The sequence below is a fragment of the Pholis gunnellus genome, assembly GCF_910591455.1.
Source record: "Pholis gunnellus genome assembly, chromosome: 2".
Taxonomy (NCBI): domain Eukaryota; kingdom Metazoa; phylum Chordata; class Actinopteri; order Perciformes; family Pholidae; genus Pholis; species Pholis gunnellus.
Genome location: NC_136536.1, coordinates 19,018,176 through 19,031,644, shown reverse-complemented (window position 1 = coordinate 19,031,644; position 13,469 = coordinate 19,018,176). Strand labels below are relative to the sequence as shown.

The window sequence follows — 13,469 nt, the reverse complement described above, 5'->3', positions numbered from 1 at the left end:
GCGCTGCATAATCTCGGTTCCCTAAATCAACAAAAAAGATTATTATTATAGCAAAGCAGAAAAAGTGTATATTTCAACATTTTAATGTAACCATCTGTGTATCAGACATTTTGCACAAGTGTGACATTAATTGTCCCAGTAAGACATGCCAGTGTGGCACTTTACCCAACGCCTCAAAGTGCAATCTTCTGTTAAGAATAAAAGAATAGGATCCTGTAAATTTCCCCACTGCGGGACTAATAAAGTCTTAATTATCTTATCTTATCTAATACTGTTTGCACCAAAAGTGAATAGCAGCCACATCACAAGTATTCTGAGACAAGTTACAGAAAACTTGAGGAGCTCAGGAAGTTCCGATGCTTGCAGTCTGAGGTGTTTGTGTTATAAGTTTCTTATGTGTGTGTGAAGCGTGTGTCTCACAATGGAACGTCAGCAGCACAGATGTAAACCAGTGGTGTGATGGATCATCTAATCCTCTAAGTACAGTTTCCGATGCAGATCCATAAACGACACTTCCCATAATCTAACCGTGGATCTAATTTGAGCTTCGTAATGTACATTTCAAGCATACAATACCCGCTCCCCTGTCCAACCCTACAAGGCATTTCTTACACTTAAGCACAATACTTTTAATGTGTTCTCTTTATGACGAGCTGGATTCAAAATCACTTCTATAAATCACTTTCATATCGTTTCTAATGATTGTTTTCCTCTAATTCTCAATCTTGGGAAAGAACGTCTCTACTTGATTTAATCCCATTTTTTTTTTACATTAAATGACCCAAATTTCTCCTTTGCCATGAAGCCCTATCATCTGCAAATAGCCGTCTCCTCATATCTACGATACATTTTGAATAATGTCATTCATCATAATTAAGACTAGTATAGGACTTAGCACACTCTACATTTACCAGGATAGTTCTCTTATTCAAAAAGTCCATTATCCAATTAAAAATGTCCTCCAATTCCCATTTAATATAACTTAATCTTCTCCTTCCATAGCATGTTGTGCGCTTTATCTACATCCACTGCAGCTACTGTTTCTTGACTAACTTTCCTCACTTCATCCTCTGAACAAGACACTGGATCCAAAGCACTCCTTCCTTTCCTAAATCCCCCTCGACTCCCTAGACACAGTAGATTTCATCCCTTATTAGCCTATAACTGACAAATCAGACCGCTTGAAAGCGCTAATTAGGTCAAACGACTCAGCATGTCTGAGGATGTAACTATATGCGGATAAAATCAGCTCTAAAGGAAGGAACCAGATGGATTTTAAGAAAACTTCTAGTGTGAAATATCCCCGACAGGCTGCACTGAATCTACAAACTATAATGCAAAAAACACACAGAAGTAGGGTGTTATTGCATCTTAGTGGAATCTGCTAGTTTGTGTTAATTATATCATATATTGTATCTAATTTGCATTACTTTGCGTGTTAATTAATCGTTTTTTATTGGAGTATTAATGTGAACGTGTTGTATTATGTTTTAAATCTTCTTTAATGCTATACAGTAATTCCACCACAAGAGGGCACCGCACCACCAGAGATATGTTTGGTCTTTTCAAGCACATGTTGAAGTCTCCCCCTTTGTTTGTGTTTATTCAGTCATTGTCTGGTTCAAGTCCTCATTTACAGCTACGGAGCCTGTTATTAAAGATGCTCCATGGCGGTTAAAATAAGCAAATTAAGGTTTAAAAACTCACCGCACAAAACTTATTTCTGTTTATGACGGTATGTAGTGAGTAAGGAGTATGTAGTTAGTAATGGGGATGTAATTCCAGTTCTATAAGTATGTGCGAAGCAGTAGCTCAAAAAGTGTAAAAAATGCCTCTGGTGTTGTGGTGTCGATATGAACAGATGAAATCTGATGCTCCACTATGAATCCTAACCTACGCCTGCAGCTGGTGCAGGACTCCTGTTCACCTGTTCATTCCTAATAATGTGTTCTTTACATTCACAGGCAAAAGGCCCTGCTGCAGGCAAAGAGAACGACTTCCTCCTTAGTTCAAGGGGGAAAAAAAGAAGAAAAACCTGCAAAATAAAATGTGAATTTCTATTCACCACTGTTATGGGAATATTAGGAGGTAAGAGAATCGTGATAAGCAGCTGGTGGTACAAATTCTCCAGTCGGGTACCATCAAGCCACTGCAGAGGAACAGGGCACGATGAGGTGACGTAGCTAAAAAGAGAGCCAAACCTCAAACCGTGAATTCGTGTTTGGTTCATGTGTTGATTTGGAGGAACACTACGGTCTCCATATTACCCTACAGCGCACGTGCTTCGTGTGGTTTATTAAAGTCTTTTTCTGGTCTACTTAGTTGCATTTTGCCTTTATTAATACACTAACTTTTCCATTTCAGGATGGAAACATGCCTCCTCTAAACTGCAAGGGGTAGCCACAGTAACTAAGGGCCAGGCTTTGTACCGGTCTCGCCCCGTCTCCCTCTCTCTCTCTCTCTCTCTCCCTTTATTGCACTCACTGACCCGTCTGGATTGAACCTATGCCGTCAATACAGGCCCCTCAGGGCTCCCAAGTGTAAACACTTATCTGATAAGAGAAATAAGGAGCAGGGACAGAGAGGAAAGGTCAGTGTGGAGCAGAAGAAAAGTCTATATTTGATGTGTTTTCCTCATCGCTGCAGGAATCCATGCTTACTTTTAACCGTCTGTCGTTTAAGTCTTCACTTGAGGTGTAGTGACTTGGCTCGGTGAGTGCTTTGTGTGAGGAAAGGCCCTCCCTTCCTCTCAGAGGAGATTTGGCCCTCATCAAATTTATTGGCAAACATCCCACCGTCTCTGTGAGAGAGATGCCGCGCGTATCCGTGTGTGTTTTGTGCATTTAGTCTCGAGTGAAGAGCTCGAGTTCCTCTCCTTGTGTTTAGTTTTAATCACTGGAGCCTCGCTGACTGTATCCTGTGTTTGTACGTGTGGGTGTATTTTTGGCTGCGTGATGTAAACTGTGACAGCTAAACCATAAGTCGCACACACATTTGATTTGTTTCATTTCTATTCAGATTTACATACAGGTAGATCCCACAACTTCTGAAAACAACTGGTCACTGTAGTTCTTTTGGCGAATAAAGTAAATGCTGCATTCGTTTGGGACTATTTTCAGCTGTGGAGTAATACACGTTTGGTGCCTTAGTGAGTATTTACAGCAGCAGGACGGTGTATGTGGGATTTATTCTAAATAAATTACAGTGTTTATCGTAATGAAGGAGCATGGCACCCGGTGATTTGACCTCATCATGATGCCTCATTGATGGGTTTTATATTGTCTCAGCACAACAATGCAGGTCTATGGTGCAGAGAAAAAAAACGTATCAGGCTTTAGCTACAAAGACAACGCTTGTTAGGATCAATTCATCTTGGGTTTGGTCTTTTTAAGGGATTTGTTGACGGTAAGAGTAAGACAGATATTAGATTTGGAAATTATTCATTCCAGCAACTCAAACCTTTTTAAAATTAAAAAAGGGTCTAACTTCCTCCTGTGAAGGATACTTTGTACTTTTAGTCTTTTGCCCGGCTCATCTCATACACCGCCAACCCATTCTCAGAGATAGATGGGCAGATACAAAACGATACTGCTTTGACATAATACCTCCTCAAGCTTCCTCTAAAACTGACCTATTTTAGCTCAATTTAGATTACACACACACACACACACACACACACACACACACACACACACACACACACACACACACACACACACACACACACACACACACACACACACACACACACACACGAGGCAGAAGTCTAGAAAGATAAAGACAAGTAAAAGTTGAGACAAAGTTGGAGGAATGTTTGCATAACGCTCTCTTGTATCTCCACCTCCTTGAGTTGGTTGAATTAACAGGGAATCTAACTTTGAATCTACACCTGAGTTGCTGACTGCTGGGATTTGGGCTCAGTGAAATTGCCTACTGAAGAAAATCCATGGAATTAACTGAAGGCGTAACACGAGGACCAAGTAAATCTTTACTTGCTGAAATATTTATGCGCCCTGATTGAGTTATTTTTTTTCACGAGTAGACACTTGAAATTCGCTTTGTAATTTTTGATCAGCTAACAACCTTCATGTGTAAGTATTCCAAAAAATCATCTCACTCGCTGATCATGGATGTCGTGAAACTCAATAATATAATTCTCATTTATGCATTTAGGACCAGGTCTAAAAAAGTCAAAATAACAAATCAAAAGAAGCATACATTTGGATAAAAAAACAAACCAAAAAACTACAATGTAACAATTTCCAAAGACAAGTTCACTTTGAGCAACAGTCCAGTCAACAAAATACTTAATACTACCCGGCTCTACCATTCCCTCTCTGATGTGTCAGTTCAGTCAAAACAGGAAGCGGTTCTTTTGTTTTCAAAGGTTGCTATGGTGAGGTCACTTCCTGTATGTCCATCAGTGCCACTGGCATCCTTAAAGCTTGTTTGCTCTCCCATAATCAAGACACTTTGAGGACACAGTGCACATTGCGAGTGCACTGTGTGGGAGCACAATAACAGCTTTAATAAAGTGAGTCACCCGACTTGATGAGAAACCAAGAGCTGCAGTCAAATAGGCAGAAAAATGGTTTTCCTGAACACTTTTTCTTGACCTTGATGGGAAACATCATAAGGTCAAGGGAAGCTGTGAAGGAGAATACATAAGGATTTAGGAAAAGACTACCGCAGGGCTAAAATAATCCGACTGCACAAAAAAGCAATTTACAGTGGCAAACTCTGAGCTGTGACTTCCTGTCCAAAATAGAATCGCACCTCCCAAGAAATATGTTTTCAATTGATCAATAACGTACAATCAAACAGCAGGGAATGTTATTAACTGCTGGATAAGCATCGCTTTAAATGTTGCTGTCGCGAGGAATTGACGAAGGGCACGATCACCTTTCCTTCTGTAAAGGGTCCTATGTTAAAGGATATAAGAAATATATCTTATCTTAAGGATATTCATATTTTCAGGTGATGATACACTAAAGAAAACATACCTATTCATATTATCTTCAATTTCAGCCAATGCAAACACTGGCCCTTTAAGTAAAAGTAAAAAAGTAGGGCATTTAAAACGTTACGGGAGAGGAGGAGGATGATTTATGATACTACGGTTATATTAAAAAACATGTCTAGTGGAACATCAGCAACAAAACCACCTCTGTTCAAACCAACAGATGGGCACTCTGTAGTCTGTGCATACTGATTATCAATTATACATTTACAACTACCTTCCCCAGTGTAGCTTGACAAGAATTAAATAGAAAAGAGACAAAACTCATAAAAACAAATTATGGACAACAAATAAATCAAGCTATGGACAACACAGCGAATAACACCTCATGGAATCAACAGCGGAATAAAACATCACCAAAGCAGACATGTAAAGAATATAAACTACATACACACACACACGAACACACACACACACATTACAGCAAAGGAGAGACACGTGCACACCGACAGGTCACGAACATCGTGGGTGTGTCACTTAGCGTGCTCGCCAGGTGGTGCAAATCAGTCATTAATTAAGATAGAGGCAACAACCTTTGTAACCATGCCGAGGTACCGTAATGCTAATTATAACCACACCCTTTATGTGGTACTTCATTTCATTGTGCTGGAAGTAGCTTCAGCCCGTCAACTCGGCCCGCACACATTTATTAAGTATTATTTCATAAGCACAGTGGTGCTTTGAGCTAAATGCTAGTATTCAAACGCTAACACAATGTTAACTGATGTTGCATTGGTCTCATTGTAATGAATGAGTGGGCTGCATCTTTGGACCCACTTGACACAGTGTTTAGTCGTTTTTGTGAACTTTTACTTTATTTGAGCATTTTTGTCATTTTACTTAAGTACAGCGCCACAGAGCTGCTTGCAGGGATGTACTCTTATTCATGTCCTGCAGGGAAGCTCTCTTTCTTCTCTTCTTCCACTCATTTTCCCTTTTCAGTCTCCCATCCTGCCGGCAGCAGGTTGAGCGACCATCTTCCCTCTCCTTCCTTTGTACTTGTTGCACAAACTACAGATTCAGCCCGAGGCTTAACACACCGTGCTAGTTTGTTTCACTAAGTGTTTAGGACCTTTGTTCTGTCGGTTGGTCTCTATTCCTTCCTTCGAGCAACTCATCTCCTGTATCTTGTTTTGCAGCTCGTTGTCATTCTCTCTGGCCTCTCTCTCTGCTTCTTATCCCATTCAGTTTTCTCTTCATTGTCTCCCTCTTACCTTCACAGACTTGCAAAACATACCAGCTTCATTTCCACTTAGAGACATATGCGGATTCAAGACAAACAAAGGGATAAAATGACTATATAGCTTCACAAAAACTGAAAATCAACAACAGAATTTGTTTAGTCTGCAGTTCTGGCTGCTTACAGCGAAAAGGGGAGTGCTGCCTAATTACTTTGTATAATTCTATCTTTCATAATGTGTGTGTTTTCCACATGCTGTCGCAACAAAACACCATCTGTCCACTCCACTCAGTGGGTTCGGTCTCCTGTATTCAAAGAGATAATAAGCACTTTAACAGCCGAGACATTATGCTGACATTTTACTCCCGTCTGTGATACTGACAACTGTTGCCATCCCATCCACTCACAACACTCACCGTTGGTTTCTTTCAACTATGGCCGCAACATAAACCAAATCATTTTAGGTGCCTATACTTGCAACTATAATCTGTTATCAAAGACAGGGGGACAAAAAGGGGACATTTTACCAAAGCTCAATATGTACAAAGTGACGAGAAAACAAACCGTGATAAATTCCAACAAACATTTATTTGTGAATTCTATGACAAACAGGAGGCAGTTATAATATCTTGTTTTACAAGCTACATCGGTTGAAAAAAGAAAAAACTTTAAATCCTCAACCTTTCTTTAAAAATCCACTTGGATCAAATTTCCTCATCTTACTCATTAAACGTCTGCTGCCGTTTTTTGTTTTTCGTCAGCTTTAAAATGCACCTATGTACAGGAGAAATGCTCAAGTGTGGGCCTGTAAAGGGAGAGAGCTACATACTTCCACAGCGACCCGCCTCAGATCAGCTGTTGACATTCAGCCGTTCTCAAAGAAACAAAAAGGAGGGAGATAGTACAAACCTTTTTCTTTCTTTTCCAATTTGCAATACAAGGGGGACACATTCCTATCATTTAATTTGTCATTCATAGCATTCTCCTTTTATTCAAGAAAACAGGTGTTATTAAAAAAAGACAAGAGCAGGTTATATAAAGCAAATATACAGGCAGTCTCTAGGTAATCGTTTAGCTAACATTATGAACAGCTAAGAATTCATTTACATATTCCCAGGATGTAACAATCATATGAATGGTATGGAAACACGTTAAAAAGGATGCTTTTCAGGCCACAGGCGTACAGACACACGGGGAATAATGAGACTCGTGGTTTGTGCCATGCAACCTGTAAGAGCTCATCAGTTATTGGCTGGTGATGACGTGCGACCCATTAAAAACCGTCTGTCATTGGCTGCTATGTCTGGTACTTATAACCTGAGGGGGAGGAGCAAATATAACACCTGACAGGCAGGTGGAAAGGCTGGAGAGGCCGAGGCAGAACTGACCAATGACATCCGAGTCGGAGAGAGTTTGGAGTCTTTTATGATGGCGAAAATACATCCACGTTAAAGACCAGAAGGTCAGTCACATCTGATGTTATTATAGGAAAGATCCCGAGTTTTAAAGCATTAAAAACTAATTATTTTATGTGTTCAAATCAGCTAAAAACATTAAACGTTCTGTATTGTTTTGCGTCCTCTAATATGAAATGAAAATAGTGGCAGTTTTATCCACAGTCTCAACGTGTGCTGGAATCGTCTATCGTATCGTGTCTGAAACACCGGCCCACGTTCGATTCTGCAATATCAGCAGATAACATAAGACTGGAGGTTGGCTGATACCAAAACATAACCGTGGTCCAGATTGTTAGCCGTTTGGAGGTCTGGTCACACAAAAGGAAAACTCATTTCTAAGTCGTACTGTACTCCTGACAGAGGTCCCTTATTGGTCAGTCAAAACGTATGAAGGAGAGCAACAATGGAAGATGAATGTAAACACAGATCATTCTACACCTTAAAGACATCTGATCTGAACTCCAGATGTAATGAACCATCACGCAGTTCGTACTAGGTGGAGTCAACTATTTGCAGAAAAATTGTTGGTTTAAATTCAAGCCAGACATCTTTGCAGAGGAGAGGCACAAAGTGACCGTCTCATTAAGGACGATGCACAGTAGCGTTAAAGATACATTCGTATCGTCGTGTCACTTAATGAGGCGTCTCAGAGTTCGGTAATGGTGTAAAAAGTGTACGAGGTAGAGCACAATCTTTCTCACAATCAAGAACTATTGTTTCACTCGGGTCATTGAGCTGGGCCACATCAGGGACTTTTGAAAAGATCTACGTTTCGCATCACGGCTTAAATATTTGTACTGAAACTATGAATGATTAAATGACAATTGTCTTAGTAAACGATGCCAGCACTTCTCTAATAGTTGTCAACAGGGTATTTAAAAAAAAGAAAGTCGATTTGTTTCAGGTTTGTGCTTTTATTTTGTAGGGTTTGCGTTCTTTCAATTAAAATAGAAATCCCACTGTCTTCTTGCCTTAGTATCACTTACTCTGCCAAGGTCCTCTTTCTATAGAAGGCTTTCTTTGATCTCATCTACTCACTCATACATGCAGCGGTTTATGTATGGTTTTCTTGTTTTTACAGTTGGAAATCCCACAAATAAATAAAATATATAAAGACCCGTTACTGGCATTTGGTTGCTGTTTCCCATGTTACATGTATGAATTTGAAATGTGATGGATTAATGGCTTTACTATGACAGATTCTGTAGTTATAATCCAAAAACAGAAACAGTGCCAGACCTAATATCAGGGAATGACATCGGCTCCTTTGTGGTTTTAGTCGCTCATCCTGGTGTGTGGTGGGAGAGACTGCGTCATTAATGGACTGCGGTTACATTCTGCACTGTCTATCAACTTCTCAAGCTATTTTAGTACTATAGCTAGTCAGCTATCACTGTCTTGACGTGCAGTATGTGCTGTAATTTGTGCAGGAAGATAGCATTACAGGCTAATGTTTGGTCAAAGTGGGAAATGTATCACTACCAGTGTTGATTCTTTTAACCGGTTGGTGTAGTCTTTATATGTTTATTTGTTATTGAGGTATATCTGAACTGAGTTTTGATCAAATGTGCCAGACCTCCTGACTGGGAAACAAGTTTACATTAATACGTTAGCATACGTAGCTGTGTGCAACAAATGCAAACAGCTAACCGTGCTAGTGCCAAACAGAAGCAGTATATTTAGCCACATTTTGAATAATTGTGGGAAACATAACCACGGAGAGGCAGCAGAGAAGTGGATGAACTGCCTGTGAACTGAAAACTGGGTCAATGTGGAATCCTTGAAATGGCCAAATCCAAGCAGACAACAGCTGCGAAGAAACAAGCTAAACTTTTCAGTTTGATACTACAAACGGTGGATTTTCCGTGTCGTTTTCCCTAAAGGTCTGAAAAAAAAGCTAGTATGGAAAAGCTAGTTGTGACTCACAGGTCACTGCTTTGCAAAGTGAACCTGTTAGCTTGTTAGCGAGCTAGGTCTTAGCGAGCGGTTATGTATTATCGGTTAATTCTCCTAAGTGACAACACCAGATGTGGTTTGTAATTGTGTGACGTAACTGCAAAGCTTTAAAATATAATATCATGGAATGTAGACAGGAATGGATGTGTACATATTAGCGGTGCTATTAGAGGTCATATGATTTCATGTGGTCGTTAACCAATTAGAGTGCTTGGATACAACAACCTGTTGTATAATTGTGGTCAAACATCTGACCGTCTATTCCCGTAGCAAGTAGCTTTTGAAGCGGTGACTGGTTTCAGATAATTGGGTTTTCTACCAGCATTGAGGGCTGGAGTGGAGACAGACAGCCGCATGTAGACTGTGGGTTTTCCTCCCTGTGTTATTTAAATACATGCACTGTTACTGTAATGCCCTATTTTAATCTGCTGAGTCATTAAATTGTGTGCGGAGATGGAGAAACGCTCGACTGCAGCTCACAAATAGACAGCGGGAGAGACATAATTCAAATAGATGAGCCCACAGCAGACGTCACACGAAGTAGCACCGTGATAACTCAACAGAAATGATAGAAACAACAGGCTAATAAATCAGCTAAAACATCCATATAAAATAAACGAAACAAAAATAATTTACTTTCCAGAAATACAATAACCCTTGGTATAAAAAAAGTTAGTATGGTGTGCATACTATGTCCTACTATACCTGTAAACCGTCTTGTCCTTCCTCCACTGTGGTACAGTACTCTACTGTAGCTTTACTTATTACAGCCTGATCGCAATTATGTGCATAAAAACAATCTCGCCCATTTAAAAAAAAAAAAGGCCCGCTGTGTTTGTTCGTGTTTTTTTTATATGGAGTCCAGTTTTGGTGTGAGCTGACTAAAAAGTAATCTGACAGGCACTTTGAATATCTATTGATTGATTGATTAGAAACACAACATGGCAAACAAAGGGACAGGAGAAAGAAATGGAATTAAAAACCCTTCCAAATATGATTGTTTTCAGTTTACAGTATTCTTTTTAGGTTTCCAATTCACCAATAAGACCATTTGTGCCAGTACCCCTGTAACATGATTTTTTTTGTCTTTTACTGACTGTCTCGAATGTATTTGTTAAAAAGTAAAAACTCAGTGATTTAACTACTCTGGCTTCAAACGGACAGTCACAGCGCTTCGCTGGTTCTTTACCAAGATCACGTTATAATGCTACATTTTTCAAAATGCGTATAGATTTCGTAGAGTAGCTACGCCGGCGGTGTCGTACTACAACACGAGGACAGTTGTGCGTGAGAGAAGAGCGGAGGGAAAAGAGGAAGTATTTAAAAACTATCCCCTTCACTAGACCTGGAAACGATGCACTGGTACACCATAACGCTGAGAATTCAATGACTAAACGTACATACAAACCATACACACACACACACACACATCTGGGAAAGACTCTAATAAAAGGAATGCTTCTGAGTTCTCCTTGGACGCTGCTTAGAGTTAGTGAGTGTTTCTGGTCGATGAGCATTTTGAGTTTGGACACACCTGATATCTGATGCCATGAAGCACAGCAGGGTAGGGATGCACCGATAAAGCTGCTGGACATCAGGTCAAGATCATTAGTGTTGTTAAAACCTTTCTTAATGATTTAAATCAGATTCCAAAAGTCACGCGTGACATTGATGTTTAGTGTAAACCACCTAAATGTTCTGTACTGTTTTTTACAGAATGGAGGGAATTGGAACACCTTTCATGTTTTGGCTTGTACTTGTGTAGCAGGATGCCAAACTAGTTGTTGAGTCACTCTGCAAAACTGGTAAAAAAACAAGTTTGAAAAGTCACATCAGTGCATCTCCATCCAAAGCCAAGTGAAAACAGCAGATGGGCTTTTAGGTGAACGATGATCAAAGGGTTAAAGATGAATCCTGACATCAGTTAAGAAATATCTCAAAATAGGAAACGAGCAGGCACTTTCTGCCTGCTGTAACAGGTCGAAACCAAAACTATAATTTTTCCGATCAGACTCTGGAGGGCAACACGTTTGAAGAGGGTTTCCTTACATCTATAGTATTAGTGGCCAAAGTCCTTCTGTGAGCACAAGGGACAGTTACTTCGAGCAGGCCTGGGGAGCTCTTTTGTTCTTTCCGTTTGCTACTACGCAACAACGGTAGGAGGTCCACTCAAATCAGTTGTATGGTCTCATTTATAGAGCTGACGAGTCCAAACCTCAATCCATGGAGTCCAAGTCTAGTCATGCTGGGATTTGTAGTCCAACAGAACTCTCCTTTCGCGATCTACCGTAACAGGAGGACCGTTGAATACCAGGCTGCAACCGAAGCAGATGCGTCATCAAAAGGTGGCGTTGTCAGATCCTTGTTGGAGACACTCGCTGGAATGTTACTGTGCTAATGAATCCAAAAGGCATAATTGCATTTCCCAGCACAGCGTGTGTGTATATGACGACAAAGTTCAGAGAGAAATCATCTTAGACTGATGGTTTCAGAGTTGCTACCTCAATGTGGAAGATCTTTCCAGCTGTGACGGATGTCTCCTCTCCAGTTTTATACTGTGGCTCTCAAAGTAACACATGCACTTCCAACGCATACTCAAACTGGAACCACGTCCGTTTATCCTCTTTGCTTATCTGTGAATCCAACATGGCTACTGGTCCAACAGCATGGTGGCAAGACGACGTCGTAAAGGTGGATTTTCCAGTCCAAAGCGGACAATTTGTCGTACCTTATTCTGTAAATGTGGGGGGGTTGAAGGGCTTAGTAGATCCGGTCCTGACATCATAGTTTTACTTGTTAGACTAGTTCGTAGAGTTACTCTTGTTTAGTAAAGCGTGTCAAATGAATGTGTGTTTTATGTCCTGCTGGTAGTTTTGTGATGGTTGGATCTGTTGCTGGCTTGGAGTTTCTGACCTCCCTGTCCTTGGCATCAGAATGGTACAGTCCAAGACCAGTGTCATGGATGTGTGCATGTGGCAGTGGGATTTGTGGGGCAGTCTGTGCAGTGTGCTAGCAGTGTGTGTGTGTGTGTGATGTTTGGCAGTGCACCTGTGTGGCAGGTTGTATGTGAGAATGTACATTTGCTGACGTGAGAGGAGTGAGGAAATTGGGTTTTTTCATGGCAGTGATGTACAGTGTTAATGAAGAATCGGTATTGCGTGTGTGTGAGTGTGTGTTGCGTGTCTTTGAAGTGTCGTCACTCGTTGCAGGTGTCCCCCTGCTCCTCGGTTGCCGCCGGAGACTCTTGTGGGCGGTGCTTGCACTGGCCGAGCGAATGGCGAGCTCCTGCTGCTCTTGACGGTCGGGCGAGGCAGGAGGAGGTCTGGGCAGCACAGTCACAGGGTGCATCCTGGGAAATGGAAAGATGTCTTATTTATCCAAACACGTAGGTAGGTATGAACGTTGTCATATTATATTATGAACATACTTTTTTTAATTTAGATTGAGTTTTAAAAAGACCATACCAGGGCAAAATGTATCTTCTCAACTACAACTTATGTTTCCAGTTTCTAATGCAGTGCCTATTCTTCCATATTTACCATCTCTGGCAGCTATCTGGCTCCACTTATTTCTGTAAGCTGAAGACATTTTAGCAGACGTGTGAAACTTGTCTCGTCGTTGACCGCATAATAAATAAGATGTGAGCATGATGTTGAACCCAGTGTGTTCCAGGCTGGTCAGTTGGTGTTGACAGTTGGCAAATATGAGCAACGACTGTTTGATTGATTTTGATACGGTACTGAAATGAATGGAAACGGTCGGAAATACATTAAAAAATCTAAAACTGTTTAGCATGCTTTTGACATGCCCCACTGTTCTACTGGAATAGTAGAAAGAATACATAGTCTTTTGTGAA

At 40.6% G+C, this 13,469-nt stretch overlaps 1 protein-coding gene across 1 annotated transcript in view; it reads right to left on the bottom strand.

The window, feature by feature from the left end:
• Positions 1 to 6,804: 6,804 nt before the first annotated feature.
• Positions 6,805 to 13,469, bottom strand: part of mtcl2 (microtubule crosslinking factor 2) — a gene marked incomplete at its 5' end in the record, with an annotated part of 84,931 nt that continues 78,266 nt past the window's right edge. Inside the window, one exon of the mRNA XM_079173048.1 lies at positions 6,805 to 12,962. Coding sequence (XP_079029174.1) covers positions 12,810 to 12,962 — 153 coding nt within the window. The 3' untranslated portion in view covers positions 6,805 to 12,809. The remainder of the gene's footprint in view (positions 12,963 to 13,469) is intronic.